The sequence below is a fragment of the Lissotriton vulgaris genome, chromosome 12 (genome assembly GCF_964263255.1).
Source record: "Lissotriton vulgaris chromosome 12, aLisVul1.2, whole genome shotgun sequence".
Taxonomy (NCBI): Eukaryota; Metazoa; Chordata; class Amphibia; order Caudata; family Salamandridae; genus Lissotriton; species Lissotriton vulgaris.
The window spans coordinates 546503939-546530034 of record NC_141700.1 but is presented as its reverse complement, the minus strand read 5'-3'; the positions used below and the strand labels follow the sequence as shown (position 1 = coordinate 546530034).

The 26096-nt window shown below is 41.9% G+C and overlaps 1 protein-coding gene across 5 annotated transcripts in view; it reads right to left on the bottom strand.

Annotated features, from left to right (window-relative positions):
• Positions 1-26096, bottom strand: part of ARHGEF2 (Rho/Rac guanine nucleotide exchange factor 2) — an 886148-nt gene that overhangs the window by 11802 nt on the left and 848250 nt on the right. For 3 of the 5 annotated variants that reach the window (XM_086945348.1, XM_086945347.1, XM_086945350.1), the window contains 11 exons: positions 25799-25916; positions 24039-24287; positions 23366-23442; positions 15594-15766; positions 13595-13662; positions 12705-12893; positions 11218-11331; positions 8836-8903; positions 8118-8159; positions 5492-5542; positions 1431-1868 (listed from right to left, as the gene is read on the bottom strand). In XM_086945348.1, the coding sequence (XP_086801474.1) occupies positions 1431-1868; positions 5492-5542; positions 8118-8159; positions 8836-8903; positions 11218-11331; positions 12705-12893; positions 13595-13662; positions 15594-15766; positions 23366-23442; positions 24039-24287; positions 25799-25916 (1587 nt within the window). The remainder of the gene's footprint in view (positions 1-1430; positions 1869-5491; positions 5543-8117; positions 8160-8835; positions 8904-11217; positions 11332-12704; positions 12894-13594; positions 13663-15593; positions 15767-23365; positions 23443-24038; positions 24288-25798; positions 25917-26096) is intronic. The other 2 variants (XM_086945349.1, XM_086945351.1) reach the window with 1 other exon arrangement.

Below are 26096 nucleotides of genomic sequence, written 5' to 3'. Positions count from 1 at the left end.
TCAGCGTCCGCGTCGTAGTTATAATCGACCCCCGACGCGGGATTCGACAGGTATTCACCAACTTCCCGGTCAGCTCCCTCATCATCCCCGGAATTGAAGATGTCCACAGGCGCCGGTGCAGTCTGCTGGGCCTCCTGGCGCGCAGCGCGTCGATGCTTAAGCGTCTTCTTGGATCTGAAACGGGAACAAGCCATGCAACTGGCTTCATCGTGATCCGGCGACAGACACTTGTTGCACACCAGGTGGACGTCGATGTGGGGATACCTGGAGTTGCACACGGGACATCTCTTGAACGGACTCCGGTCCATGATGAACAGTCGATAGGGTCTGTGGCGTCGACTGGGCCTTCCGCGTCGAAAGCACGCGGTTCTCTGGAATCCGGCTCGGAACCAAGCTGGAAGAATCAGGCACCGAACGCAAGACTATACCGACGAAGAAAACTAAAGACCTTAAGAAAGTTTTTTATCGATTCCGACTAGAGGGAACCAATATACATCCGAACCCAATGGCGGAAAAAAACAATCTGAGGATGGAGTCGATGCCCATGCGCACTGTAGTCCAGGGTAGGAGCCACCTATCTCGTGATACTTCGAAGACTCTTCCAGGACAACAATGTGCGATCATCCGGACCCAACACTAGGCAGCGATCTATGCACAGATATGAATTCAGCAGCCCACATGCCTCGAACACATTAAACCTCATGATCACAACACACATTTCACACTGTTGATGTTACACCAATGGTGATTTTGCACCTAAATGTATGTTTCCCTCCAAAGACATTCAGAAACCCTACAACTCTGCATTCACCAACCCATCCCCTCACAACCATATATTAATTTATCAACCCACATTCATCCATTGATTCACCCAGCATCCAATTCTGCACAAGGACCATTGTATGTATGCACCTATAGCCACCCAACCATCTGTTCATACTGATCTACAACTGCAAATCCATCAAAGGATCCATCCATGCATGTCTGTAATCAACTTCCCCCTGTGCCTGCATGTGCACATGGACGTGTAGTCTAAAAGTATCTGTCTTTGTGTTGTGTCTATCTTTGTACAGGGGTGTGGTCTGTGTCTGAAGTTTTGTATTCAAACGTATAAAATATACCCATTCACATACAAATGGACCAAGGAAAGCCACTGGCTTTGTTAATGCATTTACATACGATGACAACTGCTGAACAAATCATCAATCTCCACCGCTTCCCCGCCTCAACCCAAAACCAACTTATTAAGTACACTGCTACTAATCGGGCCTGGTTCACATATCGGAGTGCAAGACGCTAAGCTGTCTTTCTAACTGAACAAAATTGCTTTGAGATGTACAGGTCATTCCCATAGCAGGGATTGCTTCTGTCACAGTGTTGACCATATTGTAAATCTGGCAGTAAGACTTAGCTCTCTCTGATCGTAATACCTGGGGGGGTGTGAAGCTTAGATATAGTGCATCTCCCGCAGGAAGGCTACGTCTTCGTGGGTCAACGGTCTTGTTACATCTCAAGTGGTCCATGGCAGCCTCCTGCTGCCGGCAGGCCACCTGCCTCTTTAGCTCCTCTGATTCTCTTTCCAACCGTGTCCTTGCCTGCTCGCTTTCCCGGAGGCGTGCCTCCAGCAGTCCCACTTCTATCGCCTTATCCTCACACTGCTTACGGCAGCGCTGAAGCTCCTCTTGCAAGAACGTGTGTTGACGCTGCAGGAGAGTCAGCTCAGTGGCTTGCTTGTCGGCAGTCTTGCCGAGCACATCTCCCAAACTCAGGTCCCTTGAATTGGTCCGGGCCAACTTCTCTTTCTCCTTTTTTTCACTGGCATCTTGTTGATGTAGCTCGATCATGGTGTCTTGCTGAGCTGCCACAGCCTGCAGAGACAAAGATAATATGAGAGCATTATTCCTACATCAAGTCAGCAACACTTCACTGTTTGAGTGGTATGAGAAACACACTGTGGCAAGTGACTACTACCACCTCCAAATGTGTTAATCATATATACATACATATATATATATATACTACGATGACCATCGGGCCATAGTCATGGCCACGCCCACTGAGGCGGGGGTTCCTGATTACAAAAGAGTGCTGGAAAGAAGGTCCCGTTTTGTTTACAGCAAGTACTCATCCCTTTGAAAAAGTGCTGCCTAGCACGAAACGCGCCAGGGCTGGATATTATTAATACGAGGAAAGAAGCTGTTCTTTCGCTGTTTGCAACACTCAATAAAGCAGCCAAATTGTATTTCCCTGCTTGTGGCTCCCTCATACCAGGCAAGCTCTGTCGGTTGTGTGTTTAGCGGCTTTTGTCTGAGCCGCGAGGAAAGAGCCCAGCTGCAGTCTGCAGTCCGAGCTGAAGCTCCACATGTCGAGTCAGCGAGAGGAGCAGGGAAGAGCCTGTGAAGCAAGTAATCAAGGCGTTTGCACAGTGGCAGTGACCCTGCAACCCACTGTGGTTTTTATTTATTGCATTGACAACTAAACGGGTAAACTCACTGGAGTAAGACACCAGGACTACGAGGACCATCGGGCCATAGTCATGGCCACGCCCACTGAGGTGGGGGTTCCTGATTACAAAAGAGTGCTGGGAAGAAGATCCCGTTTCGTTTACAGCAAGTTCTCATCCCTTTGAAAAAGTGTTGCCTAGCACGAAACGCGTCAGGGCTGGACATTATTAATGCGAGGAAGAAAGCTGTTCTTTCGCTGTTTGCAACACTTAATAAAGCGGCCAAATCGTATTTCCCTGCTTGTGGCTCCCTCACTCCCTCATACCAGGCAAGCTCTGTTGGATATATATATATATATATATATATATATATATATATACGCATAAACTACACCTCCCAGCACTTCCTTTTGGCGAGCATGAAGAAAAACGAACCAAAAAGACAATCCAAATGGCAGATGTTATTTTATTCCTTACATCTCACTCCTCGTCTCATGACGCGTTTCGGGCATCCAGTGCCCTTGATCACACAATGGAACAGCAGTACGCCATGTTATTTTATACTCTTTTTTTTTTTTATGCTACACCACGTGCTACTAAACAGTGAGGAAACACTCAATTGTGTTCTTTCTTTTTCAGTTCACATATGCATTTGTCTTATAAGCACAGCACACAATTGTAAACATTTTTGTATCAGCATGTACTTTCAAGTATTCCTAATTAAATATTTAAATTCACATTTTAAATGTTAAAACTGCTGTGTGTTCCTAAATTAAATACGTAAATTATTGTAGGTAATAAAAACACAATAAACATATATAAATAGTTTAAACTATATACATATTACATTTTACTAGAAATAAATATCAAAAAAAGACCAAACAATTGTGTGCAAAATACGCAATGAATGTGCAATTTTCTGCATAAATGCCTGAATAACCATGGAATGAATGGTTAATATATAACAGCAAAGTGCAATAACAATGCTACATTGGAATTTGGAAATTCATAAAATAACTGCCTCAATGCCTATAATTTGAATCCAAACAATGTGCTTGTTATCAACAAGAGAGAGAGAGAGAGAGAGAGAGAGAGAGAGAGAGAGAGAGAGAGAGAGAGAGAGAGACACACACACACACACACACCTGTCTTTCAATATTGTGGGGCAGCTTAATCACCCAGAAGATTAGACTGGCATAAGCCATGAAGATACAGTCAACAATACAAAACAGATATTCTACCGCAATTACCATGTTTTCATTCAGTTAAGCAGCATTGTTCACTTAACAATTTCACATGGGTACATGTGAACGTTAACACCCGTAACTGTTTTTGCTAGCTAAGGGCAGCGATTGCCCCATTCTTTGCAGCAGTCATTTTTGCTCTTCATCGCTCTCCGATAGTGACCCGTACAGCTAGTTTTACCCTCTATGATTTGGTTGAAATCTACTTCTAAGAAACCTGATGGTATTATTGACTCAACAGAATAAGAAGCATTTATGCAGTAGTCGATCTTACACCCCTGAATGTTGACAGTTGGGTGTACAAATACATGGCTAGATAGCAATATACAAAATTCTGCATGATATAGCAGAAAAGATCACAACCTTCCCTGCTAACAATTATATAGTTATGGTTTTATTGAACCAGCTAATGAGTATCTACTTGTTCACATCTGCATAGATTTCTTTATGAGCCTTTTATAATAAAAATAAAGAAGAAAAATAGAAAACATGGGCAACTGTAAACGAGGCCAAACTTATATAAACAGAGGGAAAGGATATCTGTGATTACCGACGGAGTTGACTATATCGTTTTTTCAGTTTAACACAATAGAACATTGTTCATAAGATACTTCTTAAAACTGGGATAGTCAATTTATACAAAACATAGGAGGCTCTCTGCTTACACTAAAATGGTGCAAAAAGAATGGCAAAAATGTATTCAGCTTCTTTCGAGGAATCCACAAGAAAAAAGTGCCTACTACTGCTATTCAATAATTTTTAAAATAAAATCAGTTTATCAAAAAATATTTATATAAGGAGAAAAGTTGTTCCAGACACATCCCTTACTGCCTTTTTTAATAACTGTCACGCATCGGTTACATTGTAGCTGAAAAAGATTGCAGAAAATGTACATCTATTCCACATTTGTGTGGAATCTTCAGGACGTTTTCAATGCAATAACAAGCATGTCCAAAGAGTGGAGGCATCATTTGAAAAATAGTAATACAAGTGTTAAATAAGGAACCAATATAGAAGGTTACGGTACTATAATTTTTTTTATGGCTGATTTGGATTTAGTGGGTTTTGGTTTCTTAAGTATCATGTGGTTTAGGATCCAAATCTTAAAATTATGAGGAAAAAAACTGAAAACTACTTATGAAACAAGCTATACATGTTCACTTTCTTTAAACAACTACTGATTTCAGAAATGTACAAAGTAAAACATTATTTCAAAATCAACTTGCAGTTAAAGTTGAGGAGTTTTAATTTTTCATTTGGGTTCCTAATTGTGCTTTCCCTTTGAAAAGGGACCAATGGAAAATCACTAGACAAATCCTAATTTGAACTAATGCTTAGATGAAAATAAAACAGAGATGATGCAAATACTATGGAAGCAAGGAATCATAACTGTGCATTCCTGAACAATAAATATTCCACAAATTGCATTGTTTTGGATATCATACATGACATCATCCATACAACTTTGCCAAAAACACCTCAATTATATTAAACTTGGAGACGATATAAATGGAAAAATTACTTTATAGCTTTAGCGACATCAATGTAGCGACTACAGCTGAGAGTACCACTCAACTACATGCCTTTATTTCACTCATGCAAGTTTTATTTTTACAGAGACCAGCCGGTAAAACCTATCTATATCAGCATTTGCTGGTAAGGCTAGTCCCATTTTAAGGGCATGAATGTTCCTTGTGTGTTCCCACAACCCTGATAGTTGGAGAAACACCTTAAATGTATGACAAAAAAACGCTTTAAAAATTACAGATCCCACATTAGGATACGGACAGCTCGGTGCACAAACCTGCAATCCAAGAAGCAGTCCATAAACATTGGTCAACCTCTGAACGACTGCCTGTCAAGAGAATTGAGAAATTCCAGTTACACTTAAGAGAACAGACACAAGCGCACAAGAAAACTGCACATGACCTGGGACAGCACCAGAAATACCCTGGCATGACAAGGGGGCTACAATTCAATGGATGACCCCCAGGCAGGTAGGGAGAAATGTGGGACCATCCAACTTGGTACTGGAGTTTAAAGATGACCGGGCAGGAGACATAGGATTCACTCCAGAAACCAAATTATATACATGAATTTAAAAGAACCTGGAAAGATTTGCTGGGTCAGATATTAACCAGTGCTGAGCAATTCCCAAGTTTCATTGCACAAAGGAACATATGTTTAATCTGCTGCGGATATCACACAGAGCTGCTATTGGTCGGGAACTGATAGGACCCTGATCCAAGTAAGCCAATAAAAAAATGTGTCTGGCCTTAACAAAATGTTGCTATGGTTAACATATAAAAAAACAAAATAAACAGTTATTACAATACCATGCCACATAAATAAAAGGATGACATAAATAAGAACGCCTGCTAGCTCCTAATCATGGCAGATATGCTTGCAAGACAATTTTAAATTAAAAGCAAATTAAATAACCATTGCATATAATTTTAATTGAACAGCACGGGTGTCTTCTAGAAAGGCACACTGAGAACAGGCAGAGAATCCCTTTCGTTTTTAACTCATATCGTGGGAAAATTTGATTCTTACTGGCACAAATAAAATGTTATATTGGCATTAAATTATTATATAGCGAAGACATCGTTTGAACACAAAAAGCTAAATTAAAAAGAATAAAAAAGGTTTAAGAATATCAAGAAAATAAAAGCATTGGCAAAGAAAAGTATTGGCTCACCAGCCCTGGGACTGAAGTGCACTTCTTTGTAGGCATATGTGCACATCCGATCAGAAAAAATGGCACTCACTCAGAGCAAAACAGCCAATGGCTAAAGTGGGCTAACCCAATTCCGCATGTTGTATGCTTGGAGGGAGGAATCAAAACAATAACGACACTTGAACAGACCAATGGATAAAAAGGGATAAGACAAAGCTCCCCTGTATATATAAATGTATATTTATTTTTAATACATGTGACCGCTAAAGCTGTCCCTAAGCACAGAACTAAAAAGGAATCGAGCATATTGCTTTGAGAGAAATTTACAAGCTAAGAATGCTGCAGATGATGTGTTTTAGTGAAAATAAAATGATTTCAGTCTCAATTAATTTCCTGCAACAAATGTTTGCTTGCTTCATGACTGAAGTATGTGGACTGGTTGGGGTGACTCTCCGGCTCTAGTAAAGGGAGCTAAAGAATTGGGGTCAAATAGCGTCCCTGCATTCAAGTCTTTAGTTCCTCACATCAAAGAATCAAGACATGAGACTGTGGATTCTCAAATCTGGGATCAAGATTGTGAAAAATGTCTGCAATCACATAGAGACAACCCTAGAGCTAAAGACACATCTATTTCAATTAACACTATGATCTAGTCAAAACCCCTCTCATTCCAGTGGTTGGATACCTGACTTTTACTGGAAGCTAACAGCGGCCTCTGGAAAACATGTTAATACCAGACTCCATATTATGCAGACAGAGCAAACTTCGCCCTTTCAATGAAGTTTTGGGGCCACAGTGGATGATTCTTCCTAGTTTTTCTTATAAATAGGTCTAAAGAATTCATATTACTGCCTCGTTTTATGAATATATTGTATGAAAGTCAAATATTTCAACTGTTAGTTACAAAGAGGCACTTGTAGAGTATTTCAAAACTTCAGGGTCAAGGCAAGCACAATACTGAACTGTAGTATTTCTCTGCAGCAGCAAATTAAGCATGTGCCTTTAAAAAACTGTGACACGCACCCTCACAGCGGCATCCAGCAATCAATGGGCTGAGGACCTTGCAGCACATCTGGCCACTCTCCAGACTTTGAAGGCCTTTTGAAATAGCCAAAGAGGCCCCCCTAGCTCTATTGGTTACCCACAGTGTAGCACTACACTACAGAACAAACTAGCAAGTAAGCAGACGAGTATACCTCAAAGGCCCTTGCTTCAGTACAAGCAAGACAGAGCAGCATGGTGCTGCCCGCTCTATGACGGAGGAGAGATAGGATGTTCCACTCCAGAAAGATGGAGACTGGCTTAGTAGCTGAGAATGGATATTTTTACTTAGAATTGTGTGATAGCCAGATTTCTCCAGCAGGTGGCAATGCACGTTTGTCATGCAGGGGAATGTGCACAAAATGCACAATATTGTCTAAGGCAAAGCAGAAACTTTGGAAATTTACCTCAAAAATGGAGGGGTAGGGGTGGAGTGTTATGATTCAATGAAACACAGGTTAGGGGCGAAAACTGAGACGAGAAGAGGGCTAGGGTGGCACTGCATGAGTAGAAAGGTACATATGAAAGGACTACAGTGGTTGGAAGGGGGGGTACAAAGGGGAGCTGGAAGACTGGCAAGAACACATGAATCAGAACAGGATCAGCAAAAGCCACTACAGAAAAGGATGACCAGGGCATCAACATTTTAATATTTCTTCACAGATCCAAAAGAGTTGGGGGTTCTCTTGTTTCTGGCCTCCCACCATACCTCTTGTGGAGTTTTGTGTTGCACTTGGTTTCCATTCCGATCCTGCACACAGAGAACAAGAAATTAACATTAGAGGGCGAAGCTGTGCCACACTATTCTGATTTTATTTAACTGAATGTCCCTCTCTTGGAAGTTACTACAGTTAAACACCAGTGCTGGTGCAAATGTAACTTACTCTTGATCTTGGCCAATAATTTCTATATCCTGTAGGAAGATGTGTAGGAATGCTACAGCCATGCACCATCATTTTACAAAGACTCTCCCCATTTTACTTGGTTCAATTAAATACAACAATTGAAAAGTTTGTACATTTGAATAACACTGCTCACTTTCCAATCAGCGCACGTACTCTGACTGTAATCACCCCATCTGGCCGTAAATAATCTCACATGACCAGTGCACATAATAGACGTAACCAGACTAACATCTTAGGTGCCGGTCGTAAAATTTAAAGAAAGTCAAGGGTGGCGGTAAGGCACAAAAGTTGTGAGTATCAAATTGTTCCATAACAATAGAAAATCTAGCACCTTGAAGCTGATGTATTTTGGGCGCATCTTTACTAGTAATAACACCCTCCGCAATTACACTGGAACACCACATCGATGAATACCAGTACTGGGAATACCACTACAGCAAATAAGGCAAGTACAAGGGTAAATATCAGGACTGTTGGGGCTACAGTTATGTTAGCAGGAAAATATTTAGAGCATTATTTTACCTTCTGGCTCAAGTCCGAGTCCGTCCTGCAGAACTCAATGGACCCGTTCATGCTCACAGACTCTGCATCTGCATGAGGGAGAAAAGAAATTGAACAGGTTTCCCCACTCTTGGTGATTAGTGAACTCCCAGGCACTGATTCACAAAGGCATTTATCATTTATGAGAAGTAGTACTATCAAAGGATTATTTTACGTACAATCAGTCCGAAACATCCAACTCCCTATTAGGAGAAGTACAAAGAGGGTAAAGACCTTTCTGTTTCTATAGATTATAGCTGAATATTCCCTGAATAGTCCCATTTTAGATAAAAGAGTACTACAGGGGTAATACCTTATGGACTCCATTATGCCTTTGGGACCAGTCTCTTTAAATATCACGTGTCCTTTCTGCTTGGGAGGGAGGCACGCGCCAACCGCAGAGCATCTACTGATGCGAAGGGGTGCCTCTTGTTTCATATTTCCTAACGGCTGGGTTTGGAACAGTAGTGAACTGATGCAGTGGGTGGTAGATCTGAGGTCATAGTGAGGTGCTTGATGGTCATGTAACCAAACCTGCTTGTGTCTGTTCTCTTATGTGTAACTGGGATTTCTGGATTCTCTTCCCCGACAGTCCTTCAGAGGTTGACCAATGTATCTGGACTCCTCCTTGGATTGCAGGCTTGTGCATCTAGCTGGCCACATCCCAATGTGGGATCTGTAATTTTCAAAGTGCATTAGTCATACGTTGAAGGAGCTTCACCAACTATCAGAGTTTAGGGAACACACAAGGAAAACTCATTCCTTTCATTTTGAATGATGTAGTCTTGTTCCCTTATGAGATCCCAAGGGAGCGCTTTGATTGTAATTACGGCCCCCTGTTTTTCGTTTTTGCTGATTTTTACAGAATAATACAGACAGAAAACCATTTATTTTATTGTCAGTATTTATTTTTAAATGTGGATAAAAACGAAAATTGGGTGCTTTTTGAGTAATTCGGAATACAGTTTGTCATGACTGCCAGGCTAATAACTGTGAGGATTGATAGGTAAGGGGGTTAAAAAAGAAAGTTTTAGTAAAGAGGCTTAAACAGCAGTATATATTCACAAGGCTGATACTGAAATGTGCATATGTTCATATAAGTGCATTGATTTATCTCTGCGGGTGCTCATATCACTGACACCTGGCAGACATTCAAGCATGGGTGCATATTTATTTGTTAAATAAACGTGGAAATATACCAGTTTCAGCTTTATTTTTCCTAACACCCATAATAAATATGATGAATACAGATAAAGTTGACAAAATATTACTATGGATAAATACAGATGGAAATGGTAAAAAAAAGAATCATAAAACCGGGAGCCCGAATTGTAATGCCTGTTACTTTTACAGTGTATTTAGGAAACACTTGTGAAAGAATAAATCACTGTGTATATGTGCATTATATGTATGTTGCTGACATGTGTATGCGTTCATAAAAGATTTCACTTATGTTTTAGTGTGTGTTTTTGATTCTGATCATGTATGGATCCATTGTGCGCACATCTGTGTGAATGTGCTTGCATGTGTTAGTTCTGTTAGAACTTGATCTGCAAATGTTGTGGTGTGTTCCAGTTTTGAGTTACTTTTCAGGAAAGAGGAGAATCATTGTGAGTTGAAGGCAGAACAGGAGGAAGGGTTTCTTTCCATAGTACTATGAGTATCCAGATTCTTGGGCCTTCTACTGAAAATGTCTTCCCTCCCTTGGTGCAGGTGGGAAAGAGGTGGTGAGTGATTTTAACAAATTGGTGAAATGGTCTAATGCCTTTGTGGGTGACTGTAGGGATTCTGAATTACATTCTGGACTCTACCTTCAGCCATTTCATTTTGTATATGATTAGAGAACAGTGATCACACTTGGGGCATCCTATTACTGCACTAGCCGCAATGTTTTGAAGGATTTGTAGTCTTGTTAACCCCTTCCTTGCTCGGCACATTCCCCTGCTGTGCTGGGGGAAGGGGGGCGCGCGCAGCGCTCCCATGATCATGACGAGCTCAGCTCGTCATGAGCTACAGTGCTCCTGTGCTCATGACGAGCTGAGCTCGTCACGGCCGCACCCGTTTCTTTAGAACGCTCAGCACAGCAGGGGAATTTGCCCAGCGTGCGAGCGTTCTAAAGGCCATGACGAGCTCAGCTCGTCATGAGCATGCAAGGGGTTAATTAGTATTTTCTGTAAGCTGATGGGACCAACTAGAATATTCCAACACAAGGTGTCCCGCTGACATGACATTCTCTAGAATTAGAAAGCAGACCACCTGCAGGATGGAATGCTTGTAAATTTAAGGATGGCCAACAACTCTGATTTGGAATGTTAACTTCAAAAAATTAACAGGGTGAATCTGATGACAAGGATGTGCACGCACTTGTAGAATTGACTGAGTGGGTGTCGGAGTTGCTCTCGAGGTCATGGTTTTGATCTTCTGTAGGAAGACGCAGCTCAATCCCAGAGGCCACCAAGATATCCTTCAAGTTTTCCACTGTGACAAAAAAGGCACAAAAAAATAACAAAAAATGAAATAACATTAATTTGAATAATTTGCAATAATCCATGATTTTTTATCAAAAACATTTATAAGGAACATCTACATGTACAATTTCTATCATATGCAAATGGGTGTAAATTGTATCCACTGTAGAAGAATAAAAGGTGTACTGACCCTGCCAGAGGCCAACTTGGAAAATGGGGATGACACTCATCTCAGCATCTAGCACCTACCTCACTGCGTAACCGTACCCGAAAAACAGTAAACAGTACAGCAAAATGGCACTGGGGCATGGAATCTGTTGTGATTTGTTAACAATAAACTGGTCGCTTAATTAGACTTTGTTATGTCTTCAAATTAGGACAGGTTTGTATTTGCTGTGCCCTTTATGCCTGTATTGTGAGATCCAAAAGGGTCAGGGGAAATGGCGAATTTGGTAAGCTGCTCTTCCTCACTAGTGGGCACCGGAAGTGTGGGTGTCTGAGAGAGTAGCATGTCAGATCACAGCAACAGGATGTGGTAAGTACTCTCAAGCACCATGATGGACTTGAAGTGGACATACCCTCTACCTGCTCTCTTTGTGAAGACCCATGCAAATTACCATATAACAGAGGGCCTTCATAAAGAGATTTGCATGTCTTACCCGTGCATATAGGGTGCTTTAAATCAGTGTCGGTCGGCATGAATCAGGGGAGATGGGGTGGGTAAGAGGGTATTAAAAAAAGAACAAAAACTTACCTTCTCGCCGCTTCTCTCTTTCGTTGTCCCTCCAATGTCTCTCCTGGCTAGAACGAAACAGGAAGCCCCTAAGCCAATCACAATGCTGCAATGCATTGGTCTGAGCGCTGTAGTTCGGCGCTCAGAAAGGCAGTGGGAGCCTGGGCATGTTCTCCACCCAAGCTGTGATACAGCCTGGGTGGAGAACATGCGAAGTGCGCATTGCATTTGGCCAGCCCCAGCCGGCGTCCAAACAGTCAAACGCACTTACAGTGTGCCACCAATCCTCCCCCTCTGTCATCAGAGCAGCCCCACCTCACCTGCAAAGCTGCTGCAGCAGGAAAAAATAAAATGATAACCTAGAGTTATTATCTTTTTACTTTTACTTTATTTCACTGCTGCAAAGCAGCATGCCACGCTCCTTTGCATTAGCGGAGGAACCGCTACTGCTTCAAATGCATAAAAGGATGGTTTCAAAACCCGAAATATATACTAACACGCATGAATAACAGATAGCCCGACTGGAAGTTGAGTTTGATAACCTTAAATGGCCGAACTATTTTACTGGCTTAATAAGAATTGTTTAGTCTTGTTGATGCCACTGACTCGATCTTTGTAGAGAAAGGAACCATCCAGTTTTTGAATCTCACCTTCCTTGATGGCCTTCTTCACCAGTTTCTCACCCCGTGGCCCTTCCATGGAGTCAGACCGGAAGAGGTTGCAAGTGTTCACACAGGGGGGTGTGTCTTCATCAGCCTGCACCTTCATCACCTGCGTAAACAGGTTCACCTTCTCCTCCAGGAGCTCCATAATATCACGGTCCTTCTGCAGGATCTCGTCTGCGGGAAGAACAACACATTGCTGTACATATAGTATGAGATCCTGGCAGTGTTCATTCGATTACTATTAGTACCAGTGTTCCATTAACTAATTCCTTACCACTGCAGCTCCCCAATATTTTGGAAGTACCTCACTGATATGATGACACATTACAAATAGGACAGCATATGCTCCTTCACTCCTTTATCCTCATTAGTAAGGCTATCAGGGCTTTGACGTGGCTCAAAAGTAGCATAAGCACTACACAAATAATATACACTATAACACTGAAAAGAGAGAGTGGTAGCATCATGTAGATCAACCAGTTCATCAAACTGTCCATTGGGAGAAAGGTTTTTGCCTGGTCTCGCTTTAGAAATAAACTGCCACGAGCGAAGCTGCTATATTAAGTGCTGATGTAGCTTAAATTAGGTCTCCCCATAAAAGAAGGAAATGACAAGATGTGTCTGGAAGAACGCAGCCATTCCGTAATCCTGTTGTGTTATTCACTACAGGGACAAATTATAAGGAATCACAAATAAGAAAATGTGGTTCCTAGATAATGCCTGGCAGGACATTTCCAATGTTTTGGTTCAAGTACCATGCATGACGAACAAGAAAGTGAACATTATTTTCCTCTCCGCCAGTAGCTCTGTTGATACGCTTTTGTGGTTGCAGGAATGTAAACCACATACTTAGATTTATAAATATATTTCCTTACCTTTCAGTTTCCTTAAGTACGCCTCATTCTCAGTTTCAATCAGCGGGAACTCCTCCCTTTTTGGGCACCTAAAAAGAAAGCAGTTCGATCAAAGGTAAATCAGGCAAATAAGTTGGCAACAGAGCTCTCCAAAAGACAAGATGGACATCAGTGGCACAGAGTAAACATATGGCCATAGAGGAGTGTAGCATCACCTGTGGGTTATTTCCAAAGGCTGACGAAGCAAATTCTACATTTGAGATAATTCATACTAAATTTAGCCATAGTCACTGTTTTGAATGCTTACATATTGAACACAGACAAAAAACGGATTCACAAATCAGAATTCTGAATCATCAACTTCGAAATCCTGAAGTGGAAACTTAAATATATAGTTAAGCAAATTTAAACATATATATTTCATGCAAGGAAATCAATTAATGAAAATATTTGATATTGTTAATCTATGCTGGCTGACCCAAAATGTGTGAATTCCCTTTGATGCCATTTGGAGTTCTCCATTCCATAGTAGGTGCAGTAAAAATATACAATTATGTGGGTAATCTTTTATTTAGGATTTTTTTGTTTTTTTTGTTTTATATAGCGCAAACTAGACCCGAGACATCGGGTATCAGAGCACTTTACACGAGCACCAGTTTCGTTACAGAAGGATACATTCATTTTTGTTAGGCACGAGTAGATTAAGCATTTTCCCAGAATCACAGGATGTTGAGTGTCACTACCGAGACTCGAACCCGATTGATACACTTGAAGACAGTGATAGCTAGAAAAGACATGGTGCCAGTTAATGGTAAATGTCACTGACTGGGCACAGATAAAACGTTATGTATCTTATTATCTTTACTAGGAGAAACCAAATTAAAAAGTCAATATTTCTCTTCTCTAGCACAGAACAAAATCATAATTGTGTAACAATCCAAACATTCTATTAGAAAAGGCTAATGAAAAAAATCAATAATCTTCTAACCCATAAAACTCACAAAGGGATCAAACGTTCATATTGTAGAATGTGCAGAAAGCCATTATACAAAAGGATTTAAGCTTGAAGATGTGGAATTCCATTCATGCGTTTAATAACCTCCGATCTCGCTGGTGTTTTTTCTTCCCCAAGAACAAAATACATACTTTTACAAACTATGATATGACAAGGTTTTCTGATAAATATGCACAGTCTGCCTTAGAAATAAGGGTGAGGGAAATCTTTTATACCAGGGCCTATACATATTGGAACTCTGCAGTGTCAGAGATGTCCATCTGTGCTCCAAGGTTCATGCTTGATTTCAAGGACTACTGTCTTCTTTCTAGTCGGAACTAGGGACTCATTTCCATCTTAACCTCTAAGTGTCTCTTCTATCTTTGTATAGGTTCCTCCATCTTGGCTTCACATAGGAAGTTTCTATTTTATCTTTCCAGAAGTTCATAAATCACAGATTAGCATATGTACCACAAAATCTATTGTTTTCTTACTATAAGCATCACCAATTCCTTTTCCAGAATATTGATACCATTATTGGCTTGCGTTTAGCTCTATCTCATAGTAATATAAGAGCCTCCCTCCTGCTTAACATGTATAATGCACTGTGGAATTACAGATTTATGTTCCATTGCCTCTTTGCACAAGAAGGACAGCTATATATTAGCATATTAACCACCAACTTGTCCTAGCATAAGTACCGCCATTTTGTCTGACTAATAAATACCACCATCGGGTCATGCCACAGGTACCCCCACCTGTCTTAGCCTAGTTATTTTCATTTTTCTTAGCTCAAGTTCCTCCATCTCGTATTATTGCAGGGGCCTCCCACTTATCTTAATATACATAATGAAAAACGAGAATTGCAGAAAAGAGTAGGAACAATACGTCTCAGCAGGCAATCCACTCTTCCGCTGGATAACCAAAAATCCTCACATCACTTCTATAAACATGGCCGCTTATGAAGTCTTCCATCGTAGGGCTGGGGCATGCAACATAAACCACGGCTTCACCCCAGGTACTCACAGGCGGACGGACTGCTGGATGATCTTCATCCAGGTGTTCCTCTCATCTTTGGAGGCTGCGTGCACCTCATACATCTCCGGGGGTGCAGCACTGATTAGGAACATTCCCTTCTCCTGGTTGGCAATGTCGCGGACAATCAAGTTCTGCAGGGATATGACCGCAGGCTTGTCCTGCTAACAAAGGGAGGAAATCTGTGAGTGAAGCATCCATGAAGCACTGAAAGACACCATTTAAATGGAACATTTGATAGTTAATACTTTATTCTTATTTATTATATCAACATAGACGCCGGACATTGAATTTGTTTTCGAATACACATGTTGAACAGTAATCTAATGTTACATCTAGAGTTCACAAAGCTAGGTTTCAAGTGTTGTTGCTTAAAGGTTAGGGAATTACTATAGGGTTTGTAAGACTGAGGTATACAAACTTTGCAAACTTGTGAGAGTTTGAAAAGTTTGAAAAACTTTGCTAACAGGCAACATTCGCACACAAATATTTTTGCAGAATATTTGCTCAAATGAAGCAAATGTTGGTACGAAAAAACAATAACAATATAAATCAGTTTTGCCGAGATTTCTAATCATGTCCTAAGCTTGTGGGCTCTAACAGCATTTTAAAAAAATAAATTACCAACGTGTGTAAACTTTGAAAATATACAAAGTTGCAGAGAAAAGCTTGATGAAGAACTTGGAGGAAAAGCTTGTCACACCGCTGATTTCAATGCAAAACATCCAGAACTGCACATAATGTGTTGTGCCTTGATTACTACATGAAATTCTGCAGCCAACAGGAGACATGTTAAAATTAGAAAAGGAAACATTAAACTTTTGCAAAACGGTTTGTTTTAAGTATTGTTAGAGATCTTTACCAGAGGCGTCTCCATTCATTCATTTTAGACGCCCAAAAAATGGACTCAGTTTGCTACATACATTTTGATATGTTTTTATTTTTGGGATATTTGTGTTGGGAGCTATTAGAAAGGCTAGATTCAAGATTTGCTGTCAAAGAAATCCTCCTGGTCATCCCTAAAACCAATGTTATGCTTGTGAAGAGAGACAGTTTGTGCAATTAAGGGCTTTTAGGTTCACAATGGTTATGAAAAGCGCTATGTAAATAACAATACCATATCAATATAATACTGTATGAGAGTGTTATAGTCTATCTCCAACTGTTGTTATTAAGCTGGAAAGTCCAAGGAGATGTTGGAAAACAAAGTCAATTTACGGAACGTGTAATCACAAAACACATCCTTCCTACCAAAATGAATTCATGTGCTTAGCAGTCTCTGTATAAACAACATTCTTATGAGCATGTGCACTGTACATTTCTATCTAGGCGGATTTATTTAATCCACTGTAAACTGTGCTTTTCTATTCTTTTTAAAGACACATTAACCAGATAGTATCTTCTTTATTTTTATGTTGAATATTTCCAATGTATTTCTGTCATTTTATAGATGCACATATGCAAAATAAACTTGAATGATTGACTGATATACAGCCATGAAACACCCCACCAGAGCATGATAGTAGTAGCCTGACCAAACCTCAATGAGATAAAAGAGCAGTGTCAAGTGAACACATACAACCAACGATCCATAACATCAAACACGCTAAGCGCACTGACATTACATAGTCAGACAGAGGACTATAAGAGACATGACATATCAGGTGTCTCAATGATCCTAGCATTGTTCAGTGGCCATAATGATTTGGCTCATTAATAAATAAGGAAATTCACCCCGAGGATGAGCCTCTCCTCATACACCAAGTCTTTCATCCCTATAATGAATCTTGTGATGGGCCTTTGAACGTACGCCATTCAGACCGGTCCATTTTAGTTGTGAGTTAGACAATACTCATAGACCAAATATAAATCTAAGACCCTGTGCCACAGTTCAAGATACCACAATGCCCACCTATTTTGTAAGGCTTCAGCTGTGTAGACACTTTTCAAGATACATTTTAAAGGTATTGGTGGAGAATGGCGCCAACACTTCAAAGGGGCAATGTAAGATTCCTGCTCTAACATCACCAGTCGTAGTGATAATAATTGCCAAAGGTGTGGTAAAGGCCTGTTTTAATGCATGAAGAGCACTGAAAATCCTTGCACTCTTGGCTATGTAGTCTTTGGCAGACAGCCGTACTTTGGAACCTGTAAAGGTACGCTCTAATCTCTGCTTCTGCACTTGAACATACAAAATCATGCTATCCTGGAAACCGCACTTCCTAAATGTGTGCCTTAAAATGTAAATGTGCAATACAAATATTTAAAAACATAACCTAGCAGTGCTCTCTCTTTCAAGGTCTTAATGCCTAGGGGTGTGCAAAGCTCACATAATTTGCTTTTGCAGAGAAATATGAAATATTATCAAAAATACATAAAATTATCATAATAAATGAATAATGCAAAACAGGCATTGACAACATATTTCAATTTAGGATGTGATGATGGATTTTACGCTAACTAACCCGAAAATTAGAAGTTCGGCAACTAGCTGGTGTTCTGCTCGTTCGCATTGTTCCCATGAGCTCATGCGAAATTTCTGCCATGAAGGACAGGCAATAACACAAGGTAGGGTAATGGCGTGATTTCAGGAATTTCATATAACAATTGTAAGGCGTAATTAACAAAATTATGCTAGATTACACTAGCATAATGGAAGTCTCACCCAGGCCTACTTCTGCCGCCCTTCACCACTGGTTTCTCCGTTTGTGCCTCAAATACAGCATTTACAGATATTAAAACCAACATGCAGCAATAAAATTGTTCTCTGCGAAGAGCTCAGACAGCGGTATCCTGAATAAGTTAAAAAGTCTCCTAAATGAACACTTGCACAGCTGATACAATGACTCACATCATAAATGTCATGCAATCCTACTGCAATTTAAGCAGCAATGGTAAAAGTAATTTAATTGCAACCCCAGGTTGTTTCTGGATGACTTATGCCATCACGTAGCTTTCTCGCCCCTACCATTTATTGCTTTGATCTGCAATAGTATTTTGCGCATTGAAAATCAATCTGCCACTAATCTATGTTATGACTAGGAGTAGTTGCAATTTTGCAGACAGAACAGAATTCACTTCTATTGTTCGAGTCTGTTTGTAGAAGATTTAAAAATGGGAAACTATTAAAATCTGCTAAGTGAGCAGAATATAAAGGAAAGGCGAAATTTTGACAATCATATTTCCAAAACCAGGTTGATTGAGCAAACCTGATTGATCAGATGTCAACCAATCAAAGTTGTGTTTAGAAATGGGGGCCCAGCATACGTCCAGGGGGACGTGTACATGCTAGATTTTTCTGCATTTCTACAAAAGGAATATGTTGCTTACCCTGTAAGTAGCTGTTTGTAGGGTGTAGTGCTGTAGATTCACATGCTCTGCACAGTGGCGTCACTAGGGGGGTGCGGGGGGTGCGGACCGCACCGGGTGACACCAAACATGGGGTGACACCAATCTGTCTGGTTACGCTATGTCACACAGCACTGCAACCTCGCCTTTGGTCTGCAAGAGCACCTGCTTACAAAATACTGCAATGCACCCCACGCACGCACCACCTACTACCCTAGTGGTAGTGATGATGCATGCGCGGCGGCTGCGTACCCAGTTTGTGGGTCCCAGGGCCGTCAATCTTACAGCGCTACCAATGACGGCCCTGGGACCAGCCCCCGCGCTGAGCTCGTCTGACGCACGCCACCACCACGCACTGAGACTCAGTGAAAACAGTCTTGGCAGGGAAGTGCTGCTGGGCGATTTGCAGAACGCCTAGGGGCCCAGCCACAACCACAATGGAGTCTAAAGTCCAGAAAAGGTAAGGACACTTGTCCTCCTCACCATTTAAAACACAGTTAAAGCAGAGTTACCCCACTGCTGCTCTTCACGTTTAAGTGCCGCCATAAATGCCTCATATTTCACAGTTTTGTTTCGTTTCTTTCAAATCCACTCCCTTTATGAAACAAGCACAGCCGAGGCACAGAGCCGGCAGCGGACGGTGCATAAGGCGCTTTAGGGTTCCCACTTAAATCTGCTAATATCGTTACCGAGAGCACAGGAGTGCAGCGTTTACGGCCTTTTTTAACTCCAAGCGGGAAGGGTTTGAACGTGTAGGTTGGGGTCTGATAGAACTTATAGCGTAGCAATTATGCCAGGGGCCCGGCCAGGTGCAAGCAAGGAACACGCAGTCTTTTACTGCTGGTGGGGTAGTATAGACGGAAATGATCAGGAACAGGGTTCAACGGGCCCCGATACGACTGCACCTGCTAGATGATGGTAACTATTACGCACCTTCTAGAAATGTGATCCATACTAGCAACCCGGTCCGACAGCGTGATTCCCACTTGTCCAGCGCAGTTCTCCGTTTTTTTCCGCTGCTCAGCTGCATATCTGACAACCAGTGGCCCCCTTTGATGAGCGGGATCAGATGTTTACGAGGTTTGTACCATTGAAGTGAAGGGAGGGAAAGGTTTTGAAAGTGGTGCGGGTTTGCAAAGGGGTGATGACCCCATGGAAGTCTTTGGCAGGATGCCTTTTTTTAGGAGGGTAAATATAATTGAATGGGTTGAACCCCTCAAAATATGGGCAGTTGACAGGTATGCTCGTACGGGAAAAAGGAGGCTTGTGTGCGTCATATTGCATCTGTGCATGATGAGAAACAAGGTTGAACACAATATTAAGCACAGGGTTTTGCAGATGTTTTTGAGGTAGTGATAAAAGGGACATGCATATGCCAGCAGCCAGAGCTAAGATTTTTGGTCATCGGTCCCTTTGAGTCCATGAGTGTTGGGGGATAGGTGCCGGTGCTAATCGGAGGCTGCAAGTAAGGCTTAATATAACGTTCACCCTGGAACTCAAATCCCATACATTTCTCAACTTGAAACCGCCTGTGACTGTCAGCCCCTGACCAATCACGTCATTTGAGCGGGTGTGGATTGTGCCAGATTCTGCTGCTCTTTATTCATACTCTCTGCTCATCAAATGCACTACACCTGGGGTGTATTTTCGCGCTCGTTTTTTACCGGTGAAGCTTCAATTATAGAAAAACAATGTGTAGATACTTCTCGTGAATGCATTTTAAATGCGTGTAAAATTAGTCTTGATAGAATTCCGGCTCCTTATTTTATCAAGTTGTGTTATAACTTTAAAAAATATAAATTATATTTTCGTATGTTGTGAGGTCGGGATTCGAACCCATGACTTTTTCTTTGTTATATAATTCATTTAGCTCCTAGTGCTACCGCCGTTGATAAGATCGCCCTCATTTATTAAATCTTCAGTCCGTTCCTCTGGTGGCTATTTACTATATCAGGGGTAGCCCAAAATTACATTTATACTAATTGATATGCAGATTTCAAACTGGACGGCCTTATTCTTGCTATTAAGTTCTTGAGATTCCTCATTATGTGCATGTTTTGACTTACGATTATCCTTTACAATTATTTGTTTTTCTAAACATGACCTACTGTCGCTGTTATGTTATTTTCGCACTCCCAGCAGTACTCGCTAGATCTCTCATTCTCTATACCTGTATATTTATGTACTAATTTCTTCACCGCTAACTTATAAAGAAAAACACTTGTCACACTTCGTAGTATTTATTTATACGCTTAAAAATATATAAACTTAAGTCTTGACACTCATTGTCTCAGGTTGTGGCTCCTATCAAATTGTTACTTATCAACTTGCAAAACTACCAATGTCTAACACCCTAAATGAATGTTCCATGTGTTGGCAGGTCGGGAGTCAAACCTACAACCTTCCTTCTAATATATGCCTCCTCCAGCTTCATATATATATATATATATATATATATATTCGAACACAATCTGACTATCCACGTCAGAAAAACGGCAAAAAATATATAGATATATATATATTTCCATGTGTTGTCCTGAAGCGAAGCCACACTCCCCATCAGGTTTCTAATATAGTGGAAAGAACCATGATGCTTAATAATGTAGTTCAACGTTATTGTTTGCATATGGCCCGTGCAAGGAGCGGACGCTGGCTGAGTGTTCAAGCATCATTCAGTTCACAAGCCAAGCACTGGAAGAAGGTGCCGCACTCCTTCCCCCGAGCTGGCGAAGAGCTCTCTCCCGTGGCTGCCAGCCAACAAAATGTCCAACAGTAAGTACTCTTCAGAGAGTCCGATGCGCAGGGGATATCGCCAAGGCCCCCCTTGCACAGTCAGGAACCCATGTTCCTTAACCCTTGACAGAAGGCAGGGAAAGGAATCCAGGTACCTCTGAAACGGGGGAGCGCCCCTGCCATGAAAGCGCCTAGGGCCTTGCACCACACTCTCTTCACTCACAAGGAGGCACCACACACACAGCCCGTGCCCCTCACTCACATAGACACTGCACTGAACCCTTGAAAGACTCCCAAGATGGACTCTCGCACCAAGTGGGATGCCAGTGTCCTGTGCAACCCGGCACAGACCTGATCCCCAAAAGCCATGCACTGCCACAAGGCACCCTCCCGCCTAGCAGACTATCCCTCCTAAAGCTTTATGGCACCCCTAGTCCCCCTCCCGTTCACCTCACACAGTGTGCTGCAGCAGCGCCTCTCTCCTCTGTAATAGTCCCAAAAGAAAGAGTGTCAAGTGACATGCTCTTGAGTGCTTACCACTCCCCAGCCAAATTCCTTTGCCTAATTTTTGGCTGGCTGAACCCTAGTGTCCCCTAATTATGTGCTGCCTAGTAACTTCCCTATGTGTAATCGCATGTTTTACGATTCCTATGGATTTAGTCTCCGAAAAGATCTAACTTCTCATGGCTGCAATATTTATTGTTGAACACAGACTGTACAGCCGAGGGTTTCATGTCTTCAATAGATGCCAAAGGGGGGGGGGGCTGAACTATTTTACTGTAGTAAGGTCGCACCTCGGTGACCTCCGACCCGCCATGACCCCACAAAACAGGTGATCATCCCGCGGGGAAATGGAGGTCGCTGCTGCCAGACTGTTGTCGGTATGCCCACTGCAACTGGATTCTGCGGCCATTCCCAGGACTCAGAGGCGGTCCTTACTGGACAGCTCGAATGCGCCCGAGGAACCCCAGATCAACAGTGATTCTGAGGGGGTGACACCATGAGTTTCGCACCGGGTGACACCAACCCTAGTGACGCCACTGGCTCTGCATACTCTTACCATCTAGTGTTGAACTTGGACGTTTGCAACTTTTTTTTCTTTGAGGAAATCTTTCGAGTCACAAGGTATAGTGACTTCTCCCTTAGTTGGCAATGCGCATGGCCAATGGCACCACTGTTAGATTGCTTTTTCCCGTAACATGAAATTAATTTAAACTCATTTACATATTTGTTGATTTGAAAATCTTGACATATTTCAGGCCCTCCTTGTCTTAAATTTGACACTCTACAGCTACGCTTTGAATGGCTGTTTGAAAGTCAAACCAGAACAGCACTGTTTATGAACCAAAGACTCCCTGCAGGCGGACTATCTAGCAATAGTCAATGACATACAACTTTTTTTTCTGTCAGGTGACGAGAAAATGAATGTGGAGAAAAGGCAATTTTTCCTGGTGATTCATTCCTGCATTAGGTGGATTAGAAAAATAATGTTTGCCCCAACTCTATCAAAGTCCTCAATGATTTAGGTGGCTATACATTAACACACAGACCATGTGCAGCAACTTTTGTACCTTAAATCGTCTGCAAAAAGAGCCTTGATATGGGCGAATGACATTTAGAAATGTAAGTCCAACTTGACCCACAGACACCCACCCCCCATACCCGAAAGCAAGATGGCTGACCTGAAGTGGGAAGGTGTACTTCTGATCCTTCTCCTGCAATAAGACCAGGACGTCCGTCATCAGCAGCATTAGGACGTCTAGAGAAGAATGGAACAAAATCAGCCCGGTCACTAAGAGTCTGAGGGAATGGCTCCGAAGGAAAAGCAGTTTAAAACATCATTTAAGTGAGCGTAAAAGTCACCACCGCAAGCAGATGATTGTTCAGTCGTTAGAACCTTTCAAACAATTGAATGGGAGAATCACTTGGAAATGGCAAAAATCTGATCTAGATCCGTAGTTTGCACATTCTGGAACTGAGAGACTTGGGTACTAATCCTGGCTTCTCACATCTATCCGAGCGAGTACTCATGAGCCGATCCTCACTGCAGCTATAGTGTTGTGCGCAACCTGCAGGTTAAAGGTTAGAATGCATATGGGTCCACTCTACCATTCATCCATCAGAGGTTAACTGCCTCCATTAAAGTGAGCAATTAGAACATTTATTATTAAGTGCCTAGAGGCACTTTAATTTGTGGGTTGCGTTGTTATACATGGATATTAATAGTTCTGATTATTAAGGTTTTGTGGGTTGCAATTTTTATACATGGATATTAATAGTTCTGATTATTAAGGTGTTTAGGATTTTTCCACTGCATCGTACCCCATTTTCCTGCCCAGAATATTTCATTCTCACCTTTGAAGCGGCCTGTGGCCGCCTTCCAGAGCAGTGACCCGTCATAGATCAGCTTGCGCCGTAGCAGTTCCTCCTTGCGGAAGTAGCGGTTTTCATGGATCTGGGCCGCCGCACGGTTGTCCACTCGATTGTAGATGTCCTGCAGCCGCATGTTCTTCTCAGAGTCATGCACTTCCTGGTCGATGGCCGAGATCATATCCTTTACCAGATTCAGGGCTGTCAGCAAATCAGGGTATTCCTCTTCGTTCCCTAAGTGTCATGGAAAGGACAATTACATTTAGTTCCTGCCTCTTCTTTCCCCCATTTTTTTTGCCATTCTGAGTTCTTTAAAAAGGCGGACAGGGCTTTACTATAGGCGCTGGCCAAAATGTAACTGACTCTGTCCCAGAAGTATCTGCCCTTTCAGAGCCAGATGCTCATCCAGACACCAGCCTGGGACTGCAAAAATGTTAAACACGTTTATTTCTTAGTCCTCAGAGGAAACCCAATAAGCATGATGATTAAATTCTCATTTAATGGTGATTTGTCTTGCACACAAATTGATGACTGATGATAGAATGATCACCATTCAAACTACACACATAAAATGTTATGTCAGGTACTATCAAACTACAGGGCAATGACTCTTACCAAAGAATTGACTCAGCACATATATTGAAAGCACCATATTGTTCCTCAAAATATACTTTCTGCTCCAAAAACCTTGACTAAAAACTGTTGCCTCTCTGCTTTTCTTGTGAACTGTGCCTCACCCAGTTTGCTGTGCACCCTGCTCTCATGCATTATTCCCACCAATAATGCAAACTCCCAATCATTACTAGACAGTGTTTTTAATTATCTTTTCATGACCACTCATTCTACTTCACACAAATGCGCGAAGCAAAGAGCTAGCTCTCATTCCAGGCCGCTTCCTCCGCCTGACCGTGTCCTAAGGACTAACAGGCAGTGGTGCTGGCACAATCTTGTGTCTTTGCTCTTTTAGTTTCAGGAAAGAGAAGATCAGCCTATGGGTTTGCTTACAGATTCATCACGGTGATGGTGCACACTATAGAAATATCAAGTTGTCCCATATTTTGACGTGGGCAGCTCACCCAGTCCTGTTTTTTTTTTGTCTGGTGCTGGTGTATTCCCTTTTATTTGTTTGGAGGGCAAAGCTACATGTACCAGTAAACAAACAACAAAACAGAAATGTAAGAGGTACTCATATCTGGCAGCCTGAAGTTAAAGTCATTGCAGGACACCAATATATTTATTATTTATTATCACTTTCAGTAGGTGGTGCGTTGTCTTGATTCACAAGGGAACGGTATATTCCCCTCTGCGTGTGTGGCACGTGCCATGCTGCTGTTTCATGTGCAATGCGTGTAAAGGCGGATGTTTGGGCAGACGTACACCTAGAAGACCCAGAAGATGGCAAAACATGGGGTTTGACCAGTGCACTTTTGAAAAAATGACTGAATCTTCGTTCCTTTTTATTGGGCGATGCTTCCTTTAAAAAATAAAAAAAACACCTGTACTTTACAGAAGAGTTCTGGACAAGTATGCCAATTGTTTAAGCCATAGAACAGAGCACCAGAAATATGGCAACGCCCCCTCTGCAATGTCAACATCATGGACTAAAGAGGCTTAACTGCTTCTCCAGAACGCAGCCGCACTGAAACAACTACCCAGGGAAGCAAGGGGTACCCAATATGGAGGCATGGCTGGATTTCAACCGAATTCCCAGTGGTAAAAGACCACGTGAGGCTGATCTTCCTTACCTTTGGAATTCTGCAGGATACGATCTATGAGAACCGGATACTTGGTAATTCTCTGGGTGACCAGCAGGATGCACTCCTGCACACCATGGCGGCGCAGCACGGCTGAGCGCGTCATCCTCTGGAGGCGGGAGAAAGCGAGGATTAGAACTGAAGAAAGACTTCTTGGCGATCCAGCGCGAACTATACACACGCTAACTATGAACCTGGCTGCACAGAACCAGATGGGCAAAGAAGCCCTCACCCACTGTGAACACGCATGTCCCATAAATATGGCACTGATGTTCCCAAAGTCCTTAGA